This window comes from Candoia aspera, chromosome 7 (genome assembly GCF_035149785.1).
Source record: "Candoia aspera isolate rCanAsp1 chromosome 7, rCanAsp1.hap2, whole genome shotgun sequence".
NCBI lineage: Eukaryota > Metazoa > Chordata > Lepidosauria > Squamata > Boidae > Candoia > Candoia aspera.
The window spans coordinates 24,329,449-24,350,822 of NC_086159.1; the positions used below are offsets into that span (position 1 = coordinate 24,329,449).

Sequence of the window (21,374 nt, forward strand, 5' to 3'; positions counted from 1 at the left end):
GCTGCTCTTTTCTGCCTCAATTTTGCTGTTGTTTCGAGTGTTTTTTTCTCCCCACTTGCTGCGTAAAAATATATGCGAAGCCTGGAATGTTTCAAGGCAGATCTTCCCGGCGAAAATCACCGCCGTTCGTTCTCCGGGGCATCGAATCAACCCCCGATCTATTTTGGATTACTATACGATCCTGCGGGTTTTCGATTTTCCTCGCCCGCCTGCCCGACCCCAGCGGTAGATTAATACAAAACAAATCGCCAGGCCAGGATGGCGAGATTAAAACCCTTTTCCCATTCCCGAAAACAGCGAATTTAGGAGAGCAGAGACGGAGCCTGCTGGAGAAATATGGATTTTTTTAAAGAGGGACCGAGAACGGGAGAAAAAAAGTGACACTTCGCCGCCGTCGCAGCTGCCCGGGGCGGGCAAGCCAGAGAGGGTAGCAATGAAAGCGTTCCCATTGGTTCCTTTTTGAGGTGTTTTGCATAACCACGCCTCCTCTCTGCCCCCCTCCCCTGCCTCCTTTGGCTGGCTTCTGCGTGCGGGGTAGTGCGGTGCCGGAGTCGGGGGAGAGCGGAGGGTGGCTGCCGCTTTTCCGGATTGGGAAGAAGCCGAGGGGCGTTTCGCGGGGCTTCTTCGCCGCACGTTCTTCTGCCAATGTGGATCGCCTCGAGGGATAGCGCTCGCCGGGCGGACTTGCCGGAAAGGCAGGCCGGACGTGGGGGCTGCGAAGTTCAAGCACGCGAGAGAGGAGCGGCGGCTTTCGGGGCGACGCCGACGGCTTTCTCTTTTTAAAGTTTCCTGCTGGTGCAGCATGAAGTGCAGTGATGGCAAGGAGAGGTAAGACGGTGGTGAGGACGCTGGAAGATCTGACGCTGGACTCGGGGTATGGTGGTGCTGCAGACTCCGTCAGGTCCTCCAACTTGTCCCTGTGCTGCTCCGATTCCCCCCACTCGGCTTACCCCTATGGAGGAAACAGCTGGCAGCAGCGTCTAACTGACTCCATGCACAGTCGGCACAACAGCTTTGACACCGTCAACACTGTCCTGGTGGAAGACTCCGAGGTGCTGGACTGCTCCGGGCAGCACTGCTCCAGGCTGTTGCCTGACCTTGAGGAGGTTCCCTGGAGCCTCGACGAGGTGGAAGCCGTCCTCCTCCTGCCGCGCAAAGAGGCCAGAGGGCTGGGGGTGGCCCCCGTCGCCAGCTCCAGTAGCGCCGCCAGCTCCACCACGGTCAGCAGCAGCAGCGGCGGCGGCGGCGATGGCGGCGGCCCCCCCTGCAAAGATGCCTTGGCCAGACTTTCCACCTTGGTCAGCCGGGCGCTCATCCGGCTGGCCAGGGAGGCTCAGAGGCTGAGCCTGCGCTTCGCCAAATGCACCAAGTACGAAGTCCAGAGCGCCATGGAGATCGTCCTGGGCTGGAGCCTGGCCGCCAGCTGCACGGCGGCCGCCCTCAGCGCCCTGTCCCTCTACAACATGAGCAGCAGCGGCGGCGACCGCTTCAGCCGTGGCAAGTCGGCCCGCTGCGGCCTCACCTTCTCGGTGGGCAAGTTCTACCGCTGGATGGTGGACAGCCGGGTTGCCGTGCGCATCCACGAGCACGCCGCGATCTACCTGACCGCCTGCACGGAGAACCTCTTCCGAGAGGTTTACGCCAGAGTCCTGCAGCTCGCCGCCTCGGCGCCGAACCAGCAGCCGCACCATCAGGCGCAGTCCCACCAGAGCAACCCCCCGCCGCAGCCGCAACAGGCTCAGCTCCACCACAGGGGTCCGTGCTCGAGCGCCGGCTCTGGCGGGACCTGTGCCGCCGCCGCCGCCAGTCTGCCCCCTGCCGCTACCGCCACCAACAAGGAGCGAGAGACGAACGGCGGCGGCAGCAGCCTGGCGGCTAACGAAGCGGCAAAGTTTACGCTCGAGTCTCTGGAGCAGACGGTCAACAACGACTCGGAGCTGTGGGGGCTGCTGCAGCCCTACCAGCACCTCATCTGCGGGAAAAACGCCAGCGGTGAGTCAGGCGGGAGCTGCTCGGGGGCCCTGCCCACCTGTTGTGGCGGGAGGAGGGCAGGGGAAGTCTGCAGGCTTGGCGCGCCGGGCCATCCGGCAGAGACGAGGGTGCTCTCTGCACCCCCGAGCGTCGAGGGAGGGAAAAGATGCCTGCGCCCTGTTTTATTGCGAACATTTAGGTGGGTCGGATAGAAAAAGATGAAACCTGTTAGGAAGGGAAGGTCATCAGAATGCCTTGCCTCTCTGGAGTTCAGCTGTCAGCTCTGTGCATGCTTACTCCGGAGTAACTACTATTAATACTCACAGGGATAAGCACCTGGGCCTGTGGCAGTGAAACCAGCAGGAATCCTGATAATCTCTGAGACTGATGAGCCCAAGACCTAATTCTTGTTCTTCAGATCTGTTGGACTGTAAACCCTATCATCCCTAGCCAGCATGGCAAGGGAAGATGGCACTTGTAGCTCGTTGTAGGTGTTGGCCAGCAGAAAGTGCATAGGCTAGATGTATTTAATGAGATGGACACCTGTTTATGGAAACTTTCAATTAAGGATGCTGCTGTAGGGCACTCATGCTAATTCTGCTTGGGTATTGTCACTGATGAACTTGGAGATATTGGCTTCCAAATAAGTCTGGCTGCTTTGGTGAAATTCAGTTCTGTACAGTTGTACAGTTCTAGGGATATTTTGGAGTGTGGAATTGTAATGATATTACTTCTCATTGGTGCTTCTGATGGCCTCATATCCTTATTGGTACAACAAACTGACTGTCGTTGATTTATTCTTACCTGTAAAGTGAATTGTATTCCAAAGGTTGCCACTTATTTTTCTGCGTACCATAATAACTGGGCCTCACCTACTGAATTTCTGCTCCTGATTCTGTCAAGTTACAGAATGATGGCCTATCTCCCGTGAAGCGCTGGAGAAGGCTGCAGCTTCTGTCTGATGTTCTGAGAAGTGTTGGAGGCAGCTGTACTTTGTAGCCATTTTTAGTGGACAGCTGTGTGATGTGGTTAGGTTGGAGAAGTCTGTCCCCGCAGGATCCTAGGGGAGGCTGAATTCTGCATCCTCCCATGATTTGGGTTTGGGAGGGGCTGAGGGCTGTAGGTTGTGGCTACAGATCTTTCAGTCAATGCTGACGAAAGGTTTGAAGGGTGCATCTGTTGCCTTTCAGCATCCCCAGGCTGAGTGTGACTGGATTGCTTTGGGGGGGGGGGAGATTATGTCTTGTAATATCCTGTAGTAGTAAGAACTACACACCTATCAGCCCTGTAAGGTTATTTATTTCCTGACTGTGGCACAGATATTGACTGTATTTATACTATATGTTAACCCATGGTTAATTGAACCATGGTTTGCTGAACACATTCAGTTGGTTGGATTGGAACAACACACTCTATTATAAATTAAAAATACAAGTTGGGATGCATGGCATCCAGAACCGCAAACTAATTGACCACATTTTAGCCCACACTAAGAAACATTGTACCCTTGTAGTACTGAGAACAATTGTAACCAATTGCATTTGGTGCCCATTTGCAGAGATTTTGGGCAGTGATTTTCTCAGGGGGGGGGGAAGAAAGCAGTACTTTTTTCCCCATGGAACAAAAATGGTATTTGTCTTGAAACATATGCAATCGATTACTGGGAATCTGTGCAACTGTCTCTACCTCTGCTCACTTATCCATCTCTGAGGACAGCACGTTTTTCATCTACTTAACTACTTCTTCCTATATTCCTTGCATCATTTTATTTGCATTGTTAAAATCCATCCATCGTCAAACCTGTGTGTCAGAATGAATCAACCTTCTCTCTACTCCACAAAGTTTGGTATGTCACAGAAGCACCAGTTGTGGAGATGAGCATTCCTATTGCAGAGTATCCCATGTAGTTTGCATGTCTTCCAGATGTGCCATGACTAAACAGGAGAGCATCAAGTTTTGCACATTACAAAAAAGTAGGACTCCTTAGCCTCAGCACTGTAAGGACTGAACTTCAGCTTATTGGAGCCTTTGCACAAGTGGTTTCAAAAACAGCATTAACTGTCATAGGTTCCTCCTTATTGCCAGCTGATTCACTCTTTTTGCAAATATGTTCATGATCTTTCTATTCCAGTGTTTCTCAACCTTGGCAGAGTGAAGATGTGTGGACTTCAACTCACAGAATTCCCTGGCCAGCACAGCTGGCCAGGGAGTTCTGGGAGTTGAAGTTTACACACCATCAAGTTGCCAAGGTTGAGAGACACTGTTCTATTCACTGTTTGGTTTTGAACTGTGGACTTGTTTGCTTCAACTAGAAGGGATGCTTAGATTCTAAACAGTAGGAGGTAAACCAGCAGTCCTGTATTTGAGAACTTTCCTACTTATTTTCCTGAATTGATCTCTGGACTTCTGCCCCAAAGTCCTGTTTTGACATTTTTGGACTATTTTTCTGGTCCTTCTATAATGGTAGCCATGTTCCTGCACCAACTTGTTTGAAAGGTAATGCTCCTAGACTTGCCTAATCTTGCAAATGTGCAACTCTTGCTATGGTGACAGATGAAAGGCTAGTACTGTATTTCATGCAAAGTGCTTCTCTTGATACAAAATGCACATGGCGAGTGAAATGCGGATGTAGTCCTCTGTGGATTCTAAAATCTGGATCCCTGGATATTCAGAACTGCATTACAGACTTTCATATGCATGCATAAATAACAATCAGTATCCATTAGCAAAATCTCAAAAAAAAATCAATCCCATCTTCTTCTTTGTTTCCTTCCCTCCCTCTTTGTTTTTTTTTTAGTGGTTTACCATGCAGGTTTCTGACTTGCTTCAGGTTTATGCTTGAGGCACTTTTTGCCTTTGATAGTTTGGATTTCCAAGTCCTTCTTCTTTTAAGACTGCTAAAGTTAAGTAGGCTTTATTTTGTTGGATGGAGGGAATCATGCATTTAAAATAATCCTTTGCATGGTTGTCTTCTGAATTCCAAGTCATTCGTTTTCTTGATTTGGTCTTTACCCAATTTCAGAAGAACATGAAGGGCCTGTATGATTGATGCCCATCCCTCTCATGACTTTTCACCTTCTTTTAGTCTATCATCTTCTTTCTTCCCCATTGAGTCCCAGATACTCATGTGCAAAGCATTAAGTCTTAGAATATCCATAAGGTATTAATAATGCAAGTCAACTGGATGGGGCTGGGGAGTGAAGAAAAAAGAAAAAAAGTAGAGAGCGGGGTTATTCTATGCATATACTTGTGTTTTTGTTTTTGTTTGTTTTGCCTTCAAGTCAATGTTGACTCCTGGCGACTGCCTGGACAAGTCCCTACAATATTCCTGGCAAGTTTTTCAGAAGTGGCTTGCCATTGTCTTCTTCCTAGAGCTGAGAGAGAGTGACTGGCCTAAGGTCACCCAGCTGGCTTCACGTTTAAGGCAGGGCTAGAACCCACAATCTCCTGGTTTCTAGCTTTAACCACTACACCAATCTGGCTCTCATGCATATACTAAAATATGCATATTAAAAGACTGAGGAAACTGATGGGGAGAGAGAGGTTTTTTGTTTTTGTTTTTTTTAAATATTCCTGGCTCTTGCTTTTGGTATGTGTATCTGGGAATAAAGATGCCAAAAACCAACAATGGTAAGAGGGGACATTAAGGCCCTGAAAATTGATCAAGGGGCATCTGTGGACTTATTTACCATAACCTCTGCCCTGAACTTCCTAACTGATTCTTTGGCTGAGTTGTTTTGCTTTATCTTTCTATCTCTTTGTGACCATTCTTGTAATGGCTTTGTGTATGTTTGAGCTGCCTATAATGTATACACACATGCTTCAAAAGCTTTCATTTTTCCACAGGAAATGGCAGAAGTGTAACTGAAGCTCTGTGAGAGAGAGAGAGAGAGAGAGAGAGAGAGAGAGAGAAGAAATAAAACTTTGTTATACATGCAGTGGTTTGGCCAGCCAGAGCCTGCCTGATCAGACCTCTGAGATGCAGTCTTTTGCTGGGGAAGCTGCATTCATGTCTCTGCTTGTTTACCAAAAGCTGAAGGCGGAAGGTACAGCCAAGATCATCAGCTTCCCTTGGATAGTTTCTTTTGTTTTCTTTTTTAAAGCAGTAAGGTATCCAAAAAATGGGGTCTCCCCCTCCCCACTGTCAAGTCTGGCGATCTTCAAAAGGAAAAATGCCTTACATTGTTGGCAATGTACATACACAGATGTATGCACAGCATAGATAAAAATGGAGCAAAGCTGCAGTAGCTTGTTAATGTTCAAGGGCATTCAACTCTGTATTATTATGTCTCCTTCTGTGGGAGATCCATGCTCTCTTACAACCTCATAGGTAAAGCCAGAATCAAAAGAGAACATTATTGTTTGAATGACGTTTATATTTAATACCTGCTTTTGCATTTGGTCCTTTTGGTTCCTATGTGTTTTGTAATATTGGATATATTTCAGTGAGGGATTATGTTTTGTGCACAGTTTAACAGTCTAATCCTAACCTAACCAGTGCATTCTAGGTGCGTTGGACTTCATTTCCCATAATCCTCAAGAATATATGAGACTTCAGCATCCTAGATCTCCCAGGAAGTATAATAGGTTCCTATGTGATTGGGGATTATTGAAGTTTGAGTCCAGTATAGCCAAAGGGCACCATGTTGGGGAAAGCAGATCTACAAGCTCAGTAGCAAAACCTAAGTATAACCCTACCCATCTTTTTCTTACCCCTGCCACTTCCCCCATTGTTGAAATGCATTTAGAGCTCCTTGACACTCTGTTATGTGTAAATAGCTCTCACCTGTCCATCATACCTAATAGATGTTCCCTGTGCAACTAGGAACATGGTGGTCATCAGTAAAACGCAGAGCAGGCAAACTTTCTGTACCTAGAGGATGCCCTTAATATTTTTTGGAGAGCCAAGGATTGCAGCAGGTAAAGCAATGATACAAAATGGGTGCGTCTGAGTGGCGCAATTTTTTCTCCTAGGTTTTGAGAGGAACTTTGTTTTTCAATGAAGTTAAGCATATTTTAGGGCTTATATTATACTATCTCAGAAGGATGAGAAATTGTGCTACAATTTTCAGGGATTGGATTCAGAAGGGATTCTAGGAGTTGCAAAAAAGGAATTTGAGGTTACATGTGACCTTTGAACCTCAGATTTCCCATCCGTGGTTCTGCTGTCAGGGCTCCCATTCAATTCTCTGAGGCAAGGATCAAACAGTCTGGGAGAAACTGAGGCCTGCTACTTCTGTAATTAATTATCCATTTATTATTTTTATTTACATTCTATTTTTCTGCGATAGGGCACTAGGATAGAATTAAATATCCAGGAGAAGACTGAACCATATGGAATACTACATTCAAGCAACAACAGGCATAACTGCTCTTCCCCCATGCATACTGATTGGAACTTCCCTATTAGGAAGGAGTGGAATCACTGCAAGCCTTCAGGCTCTCCAGGAAGATATTGCTGTTGATGGAATGATGGCTACCAAGAGGCCTGAAAGGAGGAGGAGGGGCACATTCCTTCTGTTCAGGTCCTTACAGAGGTCATCCACAGGGCTACCAAAACAATTTCTATCCTGTACCAAGGCCTGAACCACAATTGCAGTGGGTCCAAAAAATCTCTTTTTAGTCTAGGTTCCTCTGTATCTATTCTTTACCACCTTCTCAAAAACCTTCCCTAACAAAGCAGTGAGGACCACCCACAGAGGAAGCAAGAAGAAACAGATTTTCTGGACCTCCTGCAGTCATGGTTCAGACCTGTGCATAGGTCAGAAACAGCAACCTAGAAAGGGAAGGTTGGTGATCATCTATGTCCAAAGTGGCTCAGTCAAGATATGGCTTCTTCAGAAGGCTGCATACCATCACCTCCTTCAAGATTGCTGGCACCGCTCCCTCCCTTACTGAAGGATTAATAATCTCCTAAATCCAGCCACATGTTACTCGGAGCTGCATGAATGAATGAGTCAAGTGGGGCATGGACCAGTAGTAAAGTTCATGCCACAGAAAGCCCTATCCCCAAAACAAACAATTCACATTATGGGTTAATATAATGTGGGAACCCATCCTGTGAATCTAAAGACTTCCCTAGCCTAGTGTCCTCTAGATGGGTTGCACTTTAACTCCCCAAATTCCCAGAATTTGAGAGGCATTAAATTGGAATCTAAGGAATGTGATGCTGTGGATACAGCAAAAATAAGGAGGCTGGCAAGAAATCAGCTCTAGGCTAAATAAGAACTTTATTTAATTCTTTAACTGGATCTGCAAAATGCCTTAACTTCGGAACCTAATTACATTGTGTTGGCATAGTTCCTTAACAGTCACTTAATTCTAGGCAAGCTCCACTTTAGAAGGAAGCAGTTAAGTCACTGCCCAAGTCATTGTCACTACATAAAATCCCAGGCAAGGCATCACTACCTTGCCATGTGTGCTTATATCTGCCTTGTTCCAGCCCTGATAACCTCAAGACATTATCAACACTTGTAGGCTTTGGGCATTATATTACTTTTCTTGATGTATTCTAAGTCATATTGTTTCAGCAGTTATGAGTAGTTAAAAATAGCCTAAGAATAAAGACAGTTTTTGCGTCCAGATTTGATGTATTGCATAGTGCAGTCTGAAGGGTAACTTTATTTAGATCTAAGTATTTTTTCTGGAAATTAGAATTAATTTGGTCTAAGTGTTTGGGAGTCAAGACTATGATATGAGGCTGTGTTAGGCTGTTGCTAAGCTAAGCTTGAATGTAAAAAAAATTGTAAAAGCAAAACAAAACAAACAGGGTGAAGCTAATTCTAGGTTTGTCCCCAATAATTAACCTTTAGAATGGGATTTTTGAGTATGCAGTTATTCTGCATATGTTTGCTTAGTCTTCCATTTGTCAGGGGGTCTTCTTTCTGTGTAAATATAGTACTGTTCCTGTTCATTATAAGTATGCATTTACAGTAACTTGGAGAACCTTAACGCTGGAGAGTACTTTAATGCAGCAATCCATTACACATTAGTTTACAGTATGACAAAGTCCTTTAAGATCAGTGGGACTTACTTCTGGATAAAGAAATGAAATTTTTTTCTAGTTTCACTCTTCTTGGACTACAAAAGAAACTGCTTTCTTATTACTGATAGAAGCCCCTACCTAAAGGGTGTTCTTACTCAGGTCCAGAATTTAAAATGATACACAACTGTTTTTGCAGCAGCTCTCTTTTAAGTTCTTCAGCTTTCTTCAGCCAACATGGCAGAGTTTATAGCCAGCCAGACATGAATTTTTATTTTGGTAGAGTTTATAAATCCTTGGAATTAGTTTGATTTTATTTTTAAATAATTGCTGTAACTGTGGTTTCTGCATGGTGAGCAGCATCCAAATTGTGCTGCTAATTATGGCAGTGATTAATTTCTGTTTAGTTATTAGATAGATGGCTATCATCCTTCATTTGCGTAGAAGTAGAGACTATTTGATTTTGATGACATTTTAAGTTGCTTCCCAGGATCTCTGTCTCAGAAAGCTGAGTGCACTAGATCCCAACAGATTTTGCAGGTGTTTTCTGGCTAAGATTTTCTCTTGACCTTTCCTACATAGGGGACCTGAAGTAAGCACATGCTTAAGTTGAAATTGTTCTGATGAGTTTACTCTGAGCTAATATGCATAGTATTTTGTAAGTAGTACACCCCTGTTTTGCAACATAGGAAAAGAAAAGCAGAATAGTGGTGATTACTGTTCTTACTCAATCCAATAGTGGAAAACCTTGCAATTAGATTTTTTTGCTTCTGGGGGATGAGTGACTTTTACCTGTTCTGTTCTTTGTTCTTTGCTCATATTTTCCATTCTTTAATCTTCTGAGATTAATAGAGTGATCATAATGGTTTCATTCTGCTGCTACTGGAGCCCCAAGGAATGGCTAGCAAAGGAGCAATTTCCTTGAGATGCAGTTGAACTTAAATGACCTTATTTGGATCGAACCGATCTGTAGTGAAGTAAGAATGCACTTTCAGCAGTGTGGAAGATCTGGTTCTTGCTTGCATGTCCTGTGCATAGTCTAAATTGGTTATTGCATCTATTCATTTATGAGACCTAGTCCAAGAGCAAAGACAGTGGGTAAAATTCGTGGGTGAGGTGTCTTGTGCAATTCCTCACTGAAATGCCTTCCTGGAGAAGCTGCTGTTGGTTCTCTACTTTTCTGAAGTGAGGAGCTGAGGCTTATAGGCAGTTTTTTTGGTGGAAGTGCCCACCTCGTGGAACAGCTCCATCTAGATATTATTGTGGCACCCATGTTACCATCCTTCTGGAAGCTTTTAAAAAAGGAACTCTTCTGGAGAGAATTTGGAATTTGATAGATGCTATCTATATAATAGTTATTATGATCTGTAAGTTATATATTTATGTTGGAATTATATTGTTGGGATGCTATTATTTACTAAGTTTTAACTAAATGTTTTACAATGTATGTTTTACTGCATAATTGCACTCTGTGGTTGTCATTATCTGCCAAAAATCAGTATGATCGTGATGGTTTACAAATGGAATAAATAAATAGGGTTTGAACTGTGATATGCTTGAAACAAAGGGACAAACTATCAGTGATTTGGCTATGATCAAGGCCACCCCCAAATGCTGTTTGATTTGAGAAAGAAAATCCCACTGATACTGCCCATATTTGGTTAATTATTCCCTTCCCTCATTAATTACCCCATTGTAAATAAAGCAGTCACATAAAAGAGCAGAAGTTGGGGGAGACAACCCCAGGGCTCTACCACCTGAGCTAAAATTTCTGAGCGGCAATGGTTGCTCATTGCCATCACAGATAATGCTGTGAAGGAGAGTCCTGACATGTGCACATGTGTTGCTCTGCCCACATTACATACATTGCCACGATATCACAGCATTTTTCTGAGATGACAGCGAGCATTTGTAGTTCAGGGTATGCTTCTAAGGTATGAGGGAGGATGCTATTTTATTGCCTTTATTGAAGTAGGATTCAACTGATCCCCCATGTTCTTCTGTACAATATGTGGGCTTGTTGTGCATTGTTCAAAAATACTTCCTGATCGTACAGGGAGAGTAGTTTTGGGGGGCCCAGATGCCAGCAGTGGAAGAAAGGAGATGGGGAAATTCCATTTTCTGCGTTATTCAATGCTTGAATGTATCCCATTGTATTGCTCAACCTGTAATAACCTATGAAATGGTTCTCCCTCACATGAATCCTCAAGATTCTTGATTTATTTGTGAAATATTAGCTAAAATAGATCACACAAAATCCTGCCCTCCCACCCTCCCTGTTATATTTTTATGTAAATTCTATTGCAGAATAAACACAAAAATAAAGAAAAAACCCCTGTACTTTGGGGACATGGTTCAACACTTAGTTTTCTTTCTGTAAACAAATGCCATCTGTTAATTTTTACTGTTTGGGATGGTTTTTTTCTTCCCTTGTTGATAAACATATTCTTTTGGAGAGTGGAAAGACATGTCTCTTCGGGCTTTTCAGACTGAAAAGTCATCCAGAGAAGGGAATTTAAGTGCCACTCTGATACATGTGCATTTGCTTTGGGATAGTTTGCTTCCTAAGGATATATTGGAATTTGGCTTAGGATAGTAACATACCTGAAAGCTGTGTAAAGCTCTTGTAGCTGCTTCTGTTACTTTTCAAAGTTATAAACCTATATCCCACCCTTAAAATAAAATTTAAAAACCCCTCAAACCTTCTGTTTCATATAAGTTATAGACCAACAAGGGAGAGCAAGCATGATAAAGCGAGTGATTGAATAGAGAGTGCATGCAAGAGAGTGATGGCATGAGAGAAGGTGAGAGAGGAAGACAGGGAAGGCAGAAAGGCCTACCAAGTGAGAGACTGCAAGAGAGACGAGTGGATGAGAAAGCGAGAAGGAGCGTGAGAGGGAAAGACCAGGGAGTGAATGCAGGGAGAGAGTCAGAGAGGACAAGAGAATGAGTGAGACAGAACATGAGAAAGGTAACTAGTGAATAAGAGTGATAGAGTAAGCAAAGCAAGCAAGAGAAAGCATCTGTGTGAAAGATAGAATCCATAATCTTTGCGTGGGGTTGGGGCTACTTGATAAAACAAGAGAGGTGGAAAGCCCCCATTTATGGATCTAACCATCTGCCCTAACATGCCTCCTTGCACACACCCCAGGTCCACCACATATTACCGAGGGTGCTTTTCTTACAGACTCTACTTTAGAGTTGTCAGCATGTCATCCGCTGGATTTGTGATGGAGATGGAATGGAGTTTTGCTGTCAGGACAGAGCAAACTATGCTATACTTTTGTGCTGTCTCATGGACTGGAGGAAAGCATGTTAAACTGGATGTCTGGATGTGCCCTGAAACTTTGTCCTTAAGTCCACATTATTGAGGGCAGTTCTTTATCTGCTGTGTTCAAGTCAGTCAGTCAGTCAATCTTTATTTTGGTCAGTGACCACTATAAAACAGAGGCAGTCGAACAAACAAACATATCAAAGAAATCATCTCAGGTGATACCCTAGATATGAATATATAATATTCTAAAGGAATAATATTAATCCTAAAGCTGTATTCCTAAAGCTAAAATCATAATATCATTTAAAACCAACCTTTTAAATGACCCTAACCAAAAGCTAAAAGTTGGAGTCTGGGAAAACATATTATATTAGTGGCACTAAATCCTAAATTTAAAACTTCATATGGTCCAGAGGGAAGTGTAAATCTACTTGTCAGTGTGTACGTAGCAACAGAGCCCTTTATCATCCATCGGTTGATGTCTTTGTTTCAGTCAGCAAATGACAGCAGTCAAGGGGTGTCAGCTCCTGCCTAATTTTGGAGGCAGTATGACAAAAGTTGGTGACATCCAAAGGAACGGACTCCAGCTGGTCAGATAGTTTGTATGTAGACAGAATCAGTATGCCATGGATACTTTACAATATGAGGATAGATAGAGGACGCTCTAGAGTCTCTATAATATCTGCTGCATTATAATTCAATAACTCAAGTTGGCCAGTCTTCTGAAGCTGGCTATCTTAAAATAAAGCTGTAAAAAGTCTTTTTTTTTGTAATTTTCAGTAGACCATATAGTAACATCACAAATATTATTGTATGTATGGAACTTAGACCCATTCAGCAATCTTTACTATTTTGGCGGTTGCAACTTTTTCTAACTTAACTAACCTTCAGACTACAATTACAATACCCAGAGTTCTCATTGACCATGCTGCGTGGGATTTCTGGAAGTTGCAGTCCTAACTCAATGGGAGGGCACCAGACTGAGGAAGATTGGATTGAAACACACAGAAGATGAAAAGAAAGGAATGTCACTGACATTTTTGTATGCATGAGTATATGTTTCCAAAGTATGCCTAGATACAAGGTGATTTTACAATCTACAACATGTTCAGAAATAGACCCAGTATTTCCCCCAAAAGAAAATTGATTGATTAATTATGTGACATCAAGTCATTGTCAACGCTTAGAGACCACATAGATAAGTTTTCTCCATTATGATCTGTCTCTAACCAGGTCTTTCAGGTCTTTCAATTGTGTACTTGTCACCACTATAATTGAGTCTAGCCACCTTGCTGCTGGTTGTTGTCTTCTTCTCTTTCCTTCCACTATTCCTAACAATAGAGCCTTTTTCCAGAGAGCCAGGGTTATTGCATGATGTGTCAGAAGTAGGATAATTTGAGCCTGGTCATTTGTGCCTTGAGTGAGAACTCTGGGTTAATGTGTTCGATGATCCATTTGTTTGTTTTCTTGGCTGTCCATGGTATTCTCAGGAGTCTTCTCCAACACCAAAGTTCAAAAGCATCAATACTCTTCCCATCTTGCTTCTTCAGGGTCCAATAGGGATAATGTTTTGTTTATTTTTTTAATTGTAAGCTGCTTTGACTGTTCATTTCAAAGGAAATAAGGTAGATATTGAATCCTAGACAAGTTTACTAAAACAGGATCCTCTTGGATAACTCCTCGTGTGACTTAAATAAACAGAAAATGTAAAAGCTCTTTCTAAACCTCTTTCTATAATACTAAGCCATGATGATAGCAGATGGAGAAGTAAAATAGTAGTAATAATGGTAACAACAAAAACAATAAATTTCAATCTCTATTCAACCATATCTGGCTTTGTTTAAAGATACTGTAATGTTACTTCTCTGCTTTTAAAGAACTAAGAAATAAAAAGGTGGATGAGTAGCAATTAAAATAAACAAAAACCTGCTGAGCCACTTGCAATGCAATGCAGAGGAGGTTGGAAAGTAAGCTGGGTGGCATTGGGCAACTTTGCTGAGAGCTTGCTAAGCTTTTCAGGGTACCACAAAGCTAAAAGGTATAAAATGGATGTTTGTGAAACAAAAACGAAATATAAAAGAACAATGAAAAGAGAGGGGTTTTAACCCCCTAGAACATTCTCTACCACCCTAGCTTAGTTGTGGAAAGGTAGGAACAATTCCTGTCAAATTGTAAATCCTGTATGAGGTCACAGGCATTCTTGTAATTTTAGAGGTTGACACTTGTTTTGCAGATAGAATCACAGAATTGTGGATTCAGAAGAGAACATAACAATCATGTTTTCCAGCCTTCTGCAGTGTGCAGGAAATCAGTCCTCAAGAGGTGGCTGTCCAGGCCTCCAGAAATGGAGAACCCACAGCTCCATAGGTAGATTGTTCCATTGTTGTACAAACCTTGCCATCTAAGTACCTGCATCATGTGCCTATTATTTCTGGTCCTTGTTTCTGTGGCAGTGGAGAATAGTTCCTGATAATCTTCCTTATGGCACCCTTTTATATACCCAAACACTAATATGTCTCCCCTCAGTTTTCTTTTTTCTGGATTCAAGACCTCAAGTTCCTTCAGCTTGTCCTCCTAGGGCATGCCTCTGTATCATCTTTGTTGTCTTCCCCTGAACCTGTTCTAACATGTCAATAACCCTCTAGAAATATGGTGCCCAGAACTGTACACAGTATTCTAGATATGGCCCCACAGTGTAGAGTAGATGGAAGGACTTAGATGGAAGGTTTTCTCTGTCACAGGAGCAGCATAATTCTATTTGTAGAGATAAGGACACAATATAATTCTCCTCCAGAAGATACTAGGCTTCCTGTCCAACAGTTCCAGTAGCCAAAAGAGGCTTTGGGACGTGCCCAGCATTTGCCCAGAAGCTTCTTCTAATGCTTTCAGAAGCTGGCTAGAAGAGGCAGAAGATGTTTTTGTCCATGCACAATACCAGTACAGAAGTCTCTTCTAGCTACTGAAATTCCTGGATGTGAGGCTGGGAGCAACATGAAGTGAAGCAATGCAGCAGTTTCACTTCCCCTTTAGAAGTGGGAAGGAGGGGTTATATTGTTTTGCAAAGTAACTTTGAAGGGGTGCCTTGCACAAACCCTCATCACAGGAAAACACCTCTTCAGAGATTTCCACCTACTATCCATTCCTGTATTATTTTCATGACCACTTTCCTCACTTTATTTCATTCATTCAATCAATCTGTTTTTATAGTTGGAAGAAGAAACTTAAGTGAGAAAATAAGCATATGATCCTCGGAAAGCCTCTGTGTTTGTGCTGAGAAGTTGTTGTCTACCAAACAGAGGGGGAAAAAAAACTATCCTACATGATGTAGCTAAAAGTGTCACATGTGCTTTCAAAATAAATTAAAAAACTAAAAATCAGCTTTTATTTCAGCATCAAAGGAAGAAAAAAACCTTTCCCTCCAAAAGATTTGTGACACTTGGATTCTCTTTGAATGTGACTGATCTGTTTTCAAAGTGCAGTTTAGAAAAGTATCATTATAAGCTATTGTGTTACAAAAGCATTCCAAGTCATTTCTTTACTCAAGTTAGGAACGAAAAAGGTATCTTAGGGCAGTCAGCATGAGTTTTGCCCAGTTAAATTTAAAAATCTAATTCTTGATGCCACCCTGAGGTATAAATATTGTTAATACGTTTTCTACTACAGATTAAGGTTACTATGGTAACTAATAATTTTGGCCAGGTGAAGAGGTTGAATTTAATTGTCTCCTTTTCACGTGTTAATGGTTGCATTGCCTAAGGGAGGAACTTGCCTGAACTTGTTTTAGTTTCAGTTTCCCTTCTGTGTAGGCTTGCAGAGAATATGCAGCTGAGAGAAATCTCTCCTCTCAGCAAACAGCCTTTAAATATGTTTGTTTGCTGTAAATAAAATTATTTTTATAGAAATGCCTGGTGTGTGACGTTTCTGATCTCTCCTGGGCCAAAGGCTTTCTAGCACTCTGCCAACAGGTTATGAGCCCAGTAAGCAGCCCAGTAAGCCCAGTAAAACCCAGAGAGAATAGAGAGATCAGCTCCACACCTCATGCACAATTTAAAGGCAGGTAGCAAAGACCTGTGAAGATTTTCTTTGGAGCCGCCTGGAGATTTTCCAGCAACTGCCAGTCTACAGGACAAAGAAGCCAGCTGAGGTGACTTGCAAAAGAAGGAAGAAGCCATGGCTACCTCCCAGCCCTTAGCGATGCCTCTGGAGTGCCTATCAGAGACCAACTATTTGAATTGGGCCCTGAAGATGGAGATGTATCTTCGCAGAGATAATCTTTGGCTGCCAATTGGTGAGCAACCCCCCCAAAATCCCAGTGCTGAATGGCTGAGACAGGATGAGCAGGCTAGAGCCACCATTATCCTGGGAGTTGAGGACAATCAGCTAGTCCATGTGCGAGGTATGCAGTCTGCAAAGCAACTTTGGGACTCTTTGAGAGACTTGTATGTAAAGGCAACAGCAGGAGTAAAGTTACCCTGACAAAAAGGCTGTACAAAGCCTACCTTGCAGAAGGAGATAGCCTTCCTGAGCACCTGCATTATATTCAGCAGCTGTTTGTTGAGTTGCAGGAGAGAGTAATGGAATTTACACCTCTCACAAAATTCTATATCTTCCTGTCCTCACTGAACGAAACGTGGGACATGCTGATTTGTACCCTGGAGGCTATGCCTGAAGCAGACCTCACCCCATCGTATGTTACACAGCGCTTACTCGCTGAATGGGAGAAGAGAGAGGAAAGATCCCCCCCCCATCTCTTCTGGAAAGCTGCAGGACCAGAAAACAAGGGAAAAGAAGGGAAAGGAAACTGAGGCCACAGCACTAACCAGCCAGCGATGCTTCACTTGTGGTTCAGCTGGACATTTGCAGAAAGACTGTGCCTTGAGACCCAAGAGTAGAAAGACAGAGAAGAAGAACACAACGACAACACAGAAGAAAGCTCTTCAGACAACCCAAATTGCACAGGTTGCTGAGAAGGGTAATTCTGATGTATGGGTGTTAGATTCTGGGGCCAATTGTCATTTATGTAATTGTAAAAGCTCTTTTGTGTCACTGTCTAAAACTGAAAGACAAAGTGTATCTTTGGCTGATGAGTCTGTGGCCAAAATTATGGGACAGGTGACTTGTATTTATCCTGCTTGGGAGAAACTGTAAAAGGTGTGTTGTATGTGCTAAATTTACAATCAAACCTTTTGTCTGTGGCACAGTTGGCTGCAACAGGGTATGTCATAACATTTAAGAAAAATGGTTGTGAGATATGTAAGAATGGGAAATTGTGTGCTACCGGTATATTAAAACACTCCTTGTACATTGTGCAAAATGCAAGGAAGCCAAGCTGCAAGGCTGCAGTTGGCAACACTCCATATCATGACCAATGTGTACACCTGATGCACAGGAGATTTGGTCATGCTAATTTCAAGTATATAGCACAAATGCCACAGCTGTGTGCTGACCTAAAGATAAAACCCTGTGACAAATACTTAGATTATGTAGTTTGCAAAGAATGCAAAACACTAAAAGCTCCTGTGAGTAAGCACAGTGACAGAGTTACAACTAGACCTTTGGAAATTGTACACTCTGACATTATTGGTCCTTTTGCTCTAAGTCTTGAACAAGCAAGGTATGCAATGACCATCATTGATGATTTCTCAAGATACACATTTATCTACATCTTAAAACATAAAGATGAGGCATTTGAGAAATTTAAAAGTTTTGTGACATGGGCAAATAGAAAATTCCCTAGGCCTGTATCTGCACTCCAATGTGATAGAGGAGGAGAGTACCTTTCTCACAAATTCAAAAGGTTCCTAGTGGAAAAGGGGATAGAACAAATTCTTTCTAACTCTTACACCCCTCAGCAAAATGGTGTTGCTGACAGAAAGGGCAGAACCTTGCAAAATGTGATGGAATGCATGCTTAAAGATTCACAATTATCTTTTAAGTATTGGGGAGAGGCAATATCTACTGCCTGTTATGTACAAAACAGATTGTATAACTCTGTGATTCAGGATACTCCATTCCATTTGTTTTATGGTGTGAAACCAAAGGTAAACCATCTTAGAGTGTTTGGTAGTACTGCTTAGGTACATATTCCAAAACAGCAGAGAAGGAAAGGAGGCCCCACAACAAAGAAAGCCATTTTTGTTGGCTATGAACAAAGCCAGAGGAGCTACAGGTTCATAGTGGGAGAGAAATTGATAATTAGCAAAAGCGCTTCTTTTGCTGAACAAAACTGGGGGAGATTAAATTCTAGCTCTCCAGTTGATCTGACCACCACAAGAGAACAGCAAGGACTTGCTGATGGTGATCTTTTGCCTGATGAGGACATTAAACCAGAAAAGCAAACTGGAAATCTCTCCTCTCAGCAAACAGCCTTTAAATATGTTTGTTTTCTGTAAATAAAATTATTTTTATAGAAATGCCTGGTGTGTGACTTTTCTGATCTCTCCTGGGCCAAAGGCTTTCTAGCACTCTGCCAACAAGTATCACATTAAGAGATTTCACAGTTAAGTCTGTGCAAGGCAGACCAAATGAATTAGTGAGATATAAACCATGTGCTCATCTCATTCCTGATCAAAGCTAAGAAGCATGTATAGCTCAACTGTGCCTAACTATTTAGCAAATGAGAACATGAGACCCAAAGTCAGAAGGGAGGCACTGATCATCTTCTATAGCCTGCAGTGGTTTCTGCTTCCAGCTGTGCAGTATCCAAGAGGGAGAGAGAACGCTGATGCGATGCTATGCTATAGCCAGACATCCCCAGCGTCTTCTCCCTCCCAAACCACGACAAGTTCCTGCTACCTATCTCAACTATGGTAGGAATGCTACAACTGCAAGCAAGACTGAAAGTTCTAATAGTCAATCATAGTCTTCATGGGAATCTGACACTTTAGCCCTCTTTCTCTCCCCATATTGTTTCCTTTGTCTTTCTTTTCCTGTCCCTACAGCTAGAAGAGTGAAGGAGAAAGAAGGTGCTTTCCTACAAGCTCCTAATGCCCTTCTTCTTGGGAGATAGATGCCTGCCACAAAGGTGTTTCTGATGTTGTTTGGGAAAAATCTTCTCTTTCAGCCTGGAGAAGAGGCTCAGGACAACTCTTTATCTCCTCCACCTTTTAATGCAAATAGGCTTTTGTTCTGTTGGGAGGTGGGAAATTGATTCAAAATGAATTACATGTTAGGCACTATGCGGGCGTATGGCCCTCAGTGATGTTTGGCCTTACCAACCACAGATGCTATCCTTATCCCAAATAGGCTACACAGTATTATTGTGTCCACAAGTACAAATGTAATTGTGATGGTTGTTATTTGGCAAGACAAGTTTAACATTATTAAGTATCCATAGATACCTTCCTTAGCATTTATTAGGCTTCTGCCCAGAAGAAGAAGGAATATTAGTGGTGGTGGTGGTTGGAATATAATGCAGTTCTGGATTGCATTAAATGAGGCATTTTATCTAAGTCCTTCCATCTACTCTACACTGTGGGGCCATATCTAGAGCACTGTGTACTGTTCTGGGCACCGGATTTCTAGTGGGTTATTGACACGTTAGAACAGGTTCAGGGGAAGACAACAAAGATGAAACAGAGGCAAGCCCTAGGAGGACAAGCTGAAGGAACTTGAGGTCTTGAATCCAGAATGAAGAAAACTGAGGGGAGACATGATATTAGAGTTTGGGTACATCAAAGCTGCTTTGCACAGCCTAAAAAAGAATGAAACGTACCTCTGTTCATTTGACATGCAAAGCACATATGCAAGAAATTACAGTACGTGGAATAAATCACATCAGGCTATAAGTGGAACTGGATTTTCCATATTGGAATGAAGAAAATGGCCTAATATTAGTCAGACTATTTGTTTATCTGTTGTTAACATTTGCGTGACCTCCGTTTTAATTCTGGAGGATGTAGTCCTTTTGAGGTTATGCCAATCTCTACTAGTCTCTGCTGGTCTGACTCATACCATATTTGGTCTCTGGTGTGCATGTCAGGTATGAAAATCAGCTGCTTACATGCCTTTCTTCCCCTCAATCACTATATAGTTTGCACTGATGTTGATATCTCTTTGGGCTATGCTGGTCAGCAAACAAACAAGTAGATAAAGAAACAGTCATGCATGGTGTTCACTCAGTATAATGTTATTTTATTAATTATATTTCGATCAGCACTGAGTTACTTAACAGAAAAGCAGAATACATAGTTTCAGTCCCACCTTGTTATCCTCTCGTTATCCTCATAAGGTTCTTATTTTATTTATTTATTTATAAATTTATTCACCGCCCATCTCTCCTCAATGGGGGGACTCTGGGCGGCTTACAATAAAACAAGATTAAAACATAAAACCATTACAATTAAAAATACAATAAAAATATAAATATAATAAAATCTACATGGTGAAGAGATCTTAATCAGACCTTCAGTGTGGTAGGTCCCTCCGGATTACTACATGGCGCTAGCCATCCCCAGGTGTAATTATTTGCCCTCCCATTCCAAGCCTGCAGACAGAACCAGGTCTTTAATCTTTTGCGAAAGTCCAGGAACGAGGGGGCTTGTCTCACCTCTGGGGGAAGGATGTTCCAAAGGGCGGGAGCTACAGCAGAGAAGGCACTTTTCTGAGACCCTGCTAGGGGTCATAAGGTTCTTATGAGATGCATTAGCCGAGATGTAGTCAGTCTTCTGATCAAGTGGGGCTTTGAATGATGCTCTCCCCAGGTCTAGTTTGGCATTTTAACCACAGCCCTGAGCTGTGTTTCTGGGAGATAGATGGAAAAGATAGATGCTTTTTTTTTTGGTGTGTACTCAGATCTTCTTTCTCCATTGGAATTGATGGGGATATTCTACGTATATATTGGCACCTAAAAGAGATTGTTGACTCAGGGACATTCTCTAATCATATAAGCAGCTGTATCTTAGAATAAGAACAGACATCGTTTTAATTTTGATAATTGAAGTGATCTCACATTATTGCTGTCTTTGTTGCTTGATCCACAAGAGTGATACTTAAAGGCCAAAAATTTTTGCTTGATATTTTGGGTTTCCATTTCCAAAATGAGATGATTTTTATGACAGTTTTCTTATGGGCCCTCTTCCTAGAACATTTTAACCTTATCAGCCACCAATCCAGCCAGTTCTCCTTACCAGCTGATGTGGCAGCTCC

The 21,374-nt window shown here is 42.6% G+C and overlaps 1 protein-coding gene across 1 annotated transcript in view; it reads left to right on the forward strand.

Moving 5' to 3' along the window:
- Positions 1–550: 550 nt before the first annotated feature.
- The window catches only part of ABTB3 (ankyrin repeat and BTB domain containing 3), a 231,344-nt gene continuing 210,520 nt past the window's right edge, over positions 551–21,374 (forward strand). Inside the window, exon 1 of the mRNA XM_063308491.1 lies at positions 551–1,992. Coding sequence (XP_063164561.1) covers positions 816–1,992 — 1,177 coding nt within the window. The 5' untranslated portion in view covers positions 551–815. The remainder of the gene's footprint in view (positions 1,993–21,374) is intronic.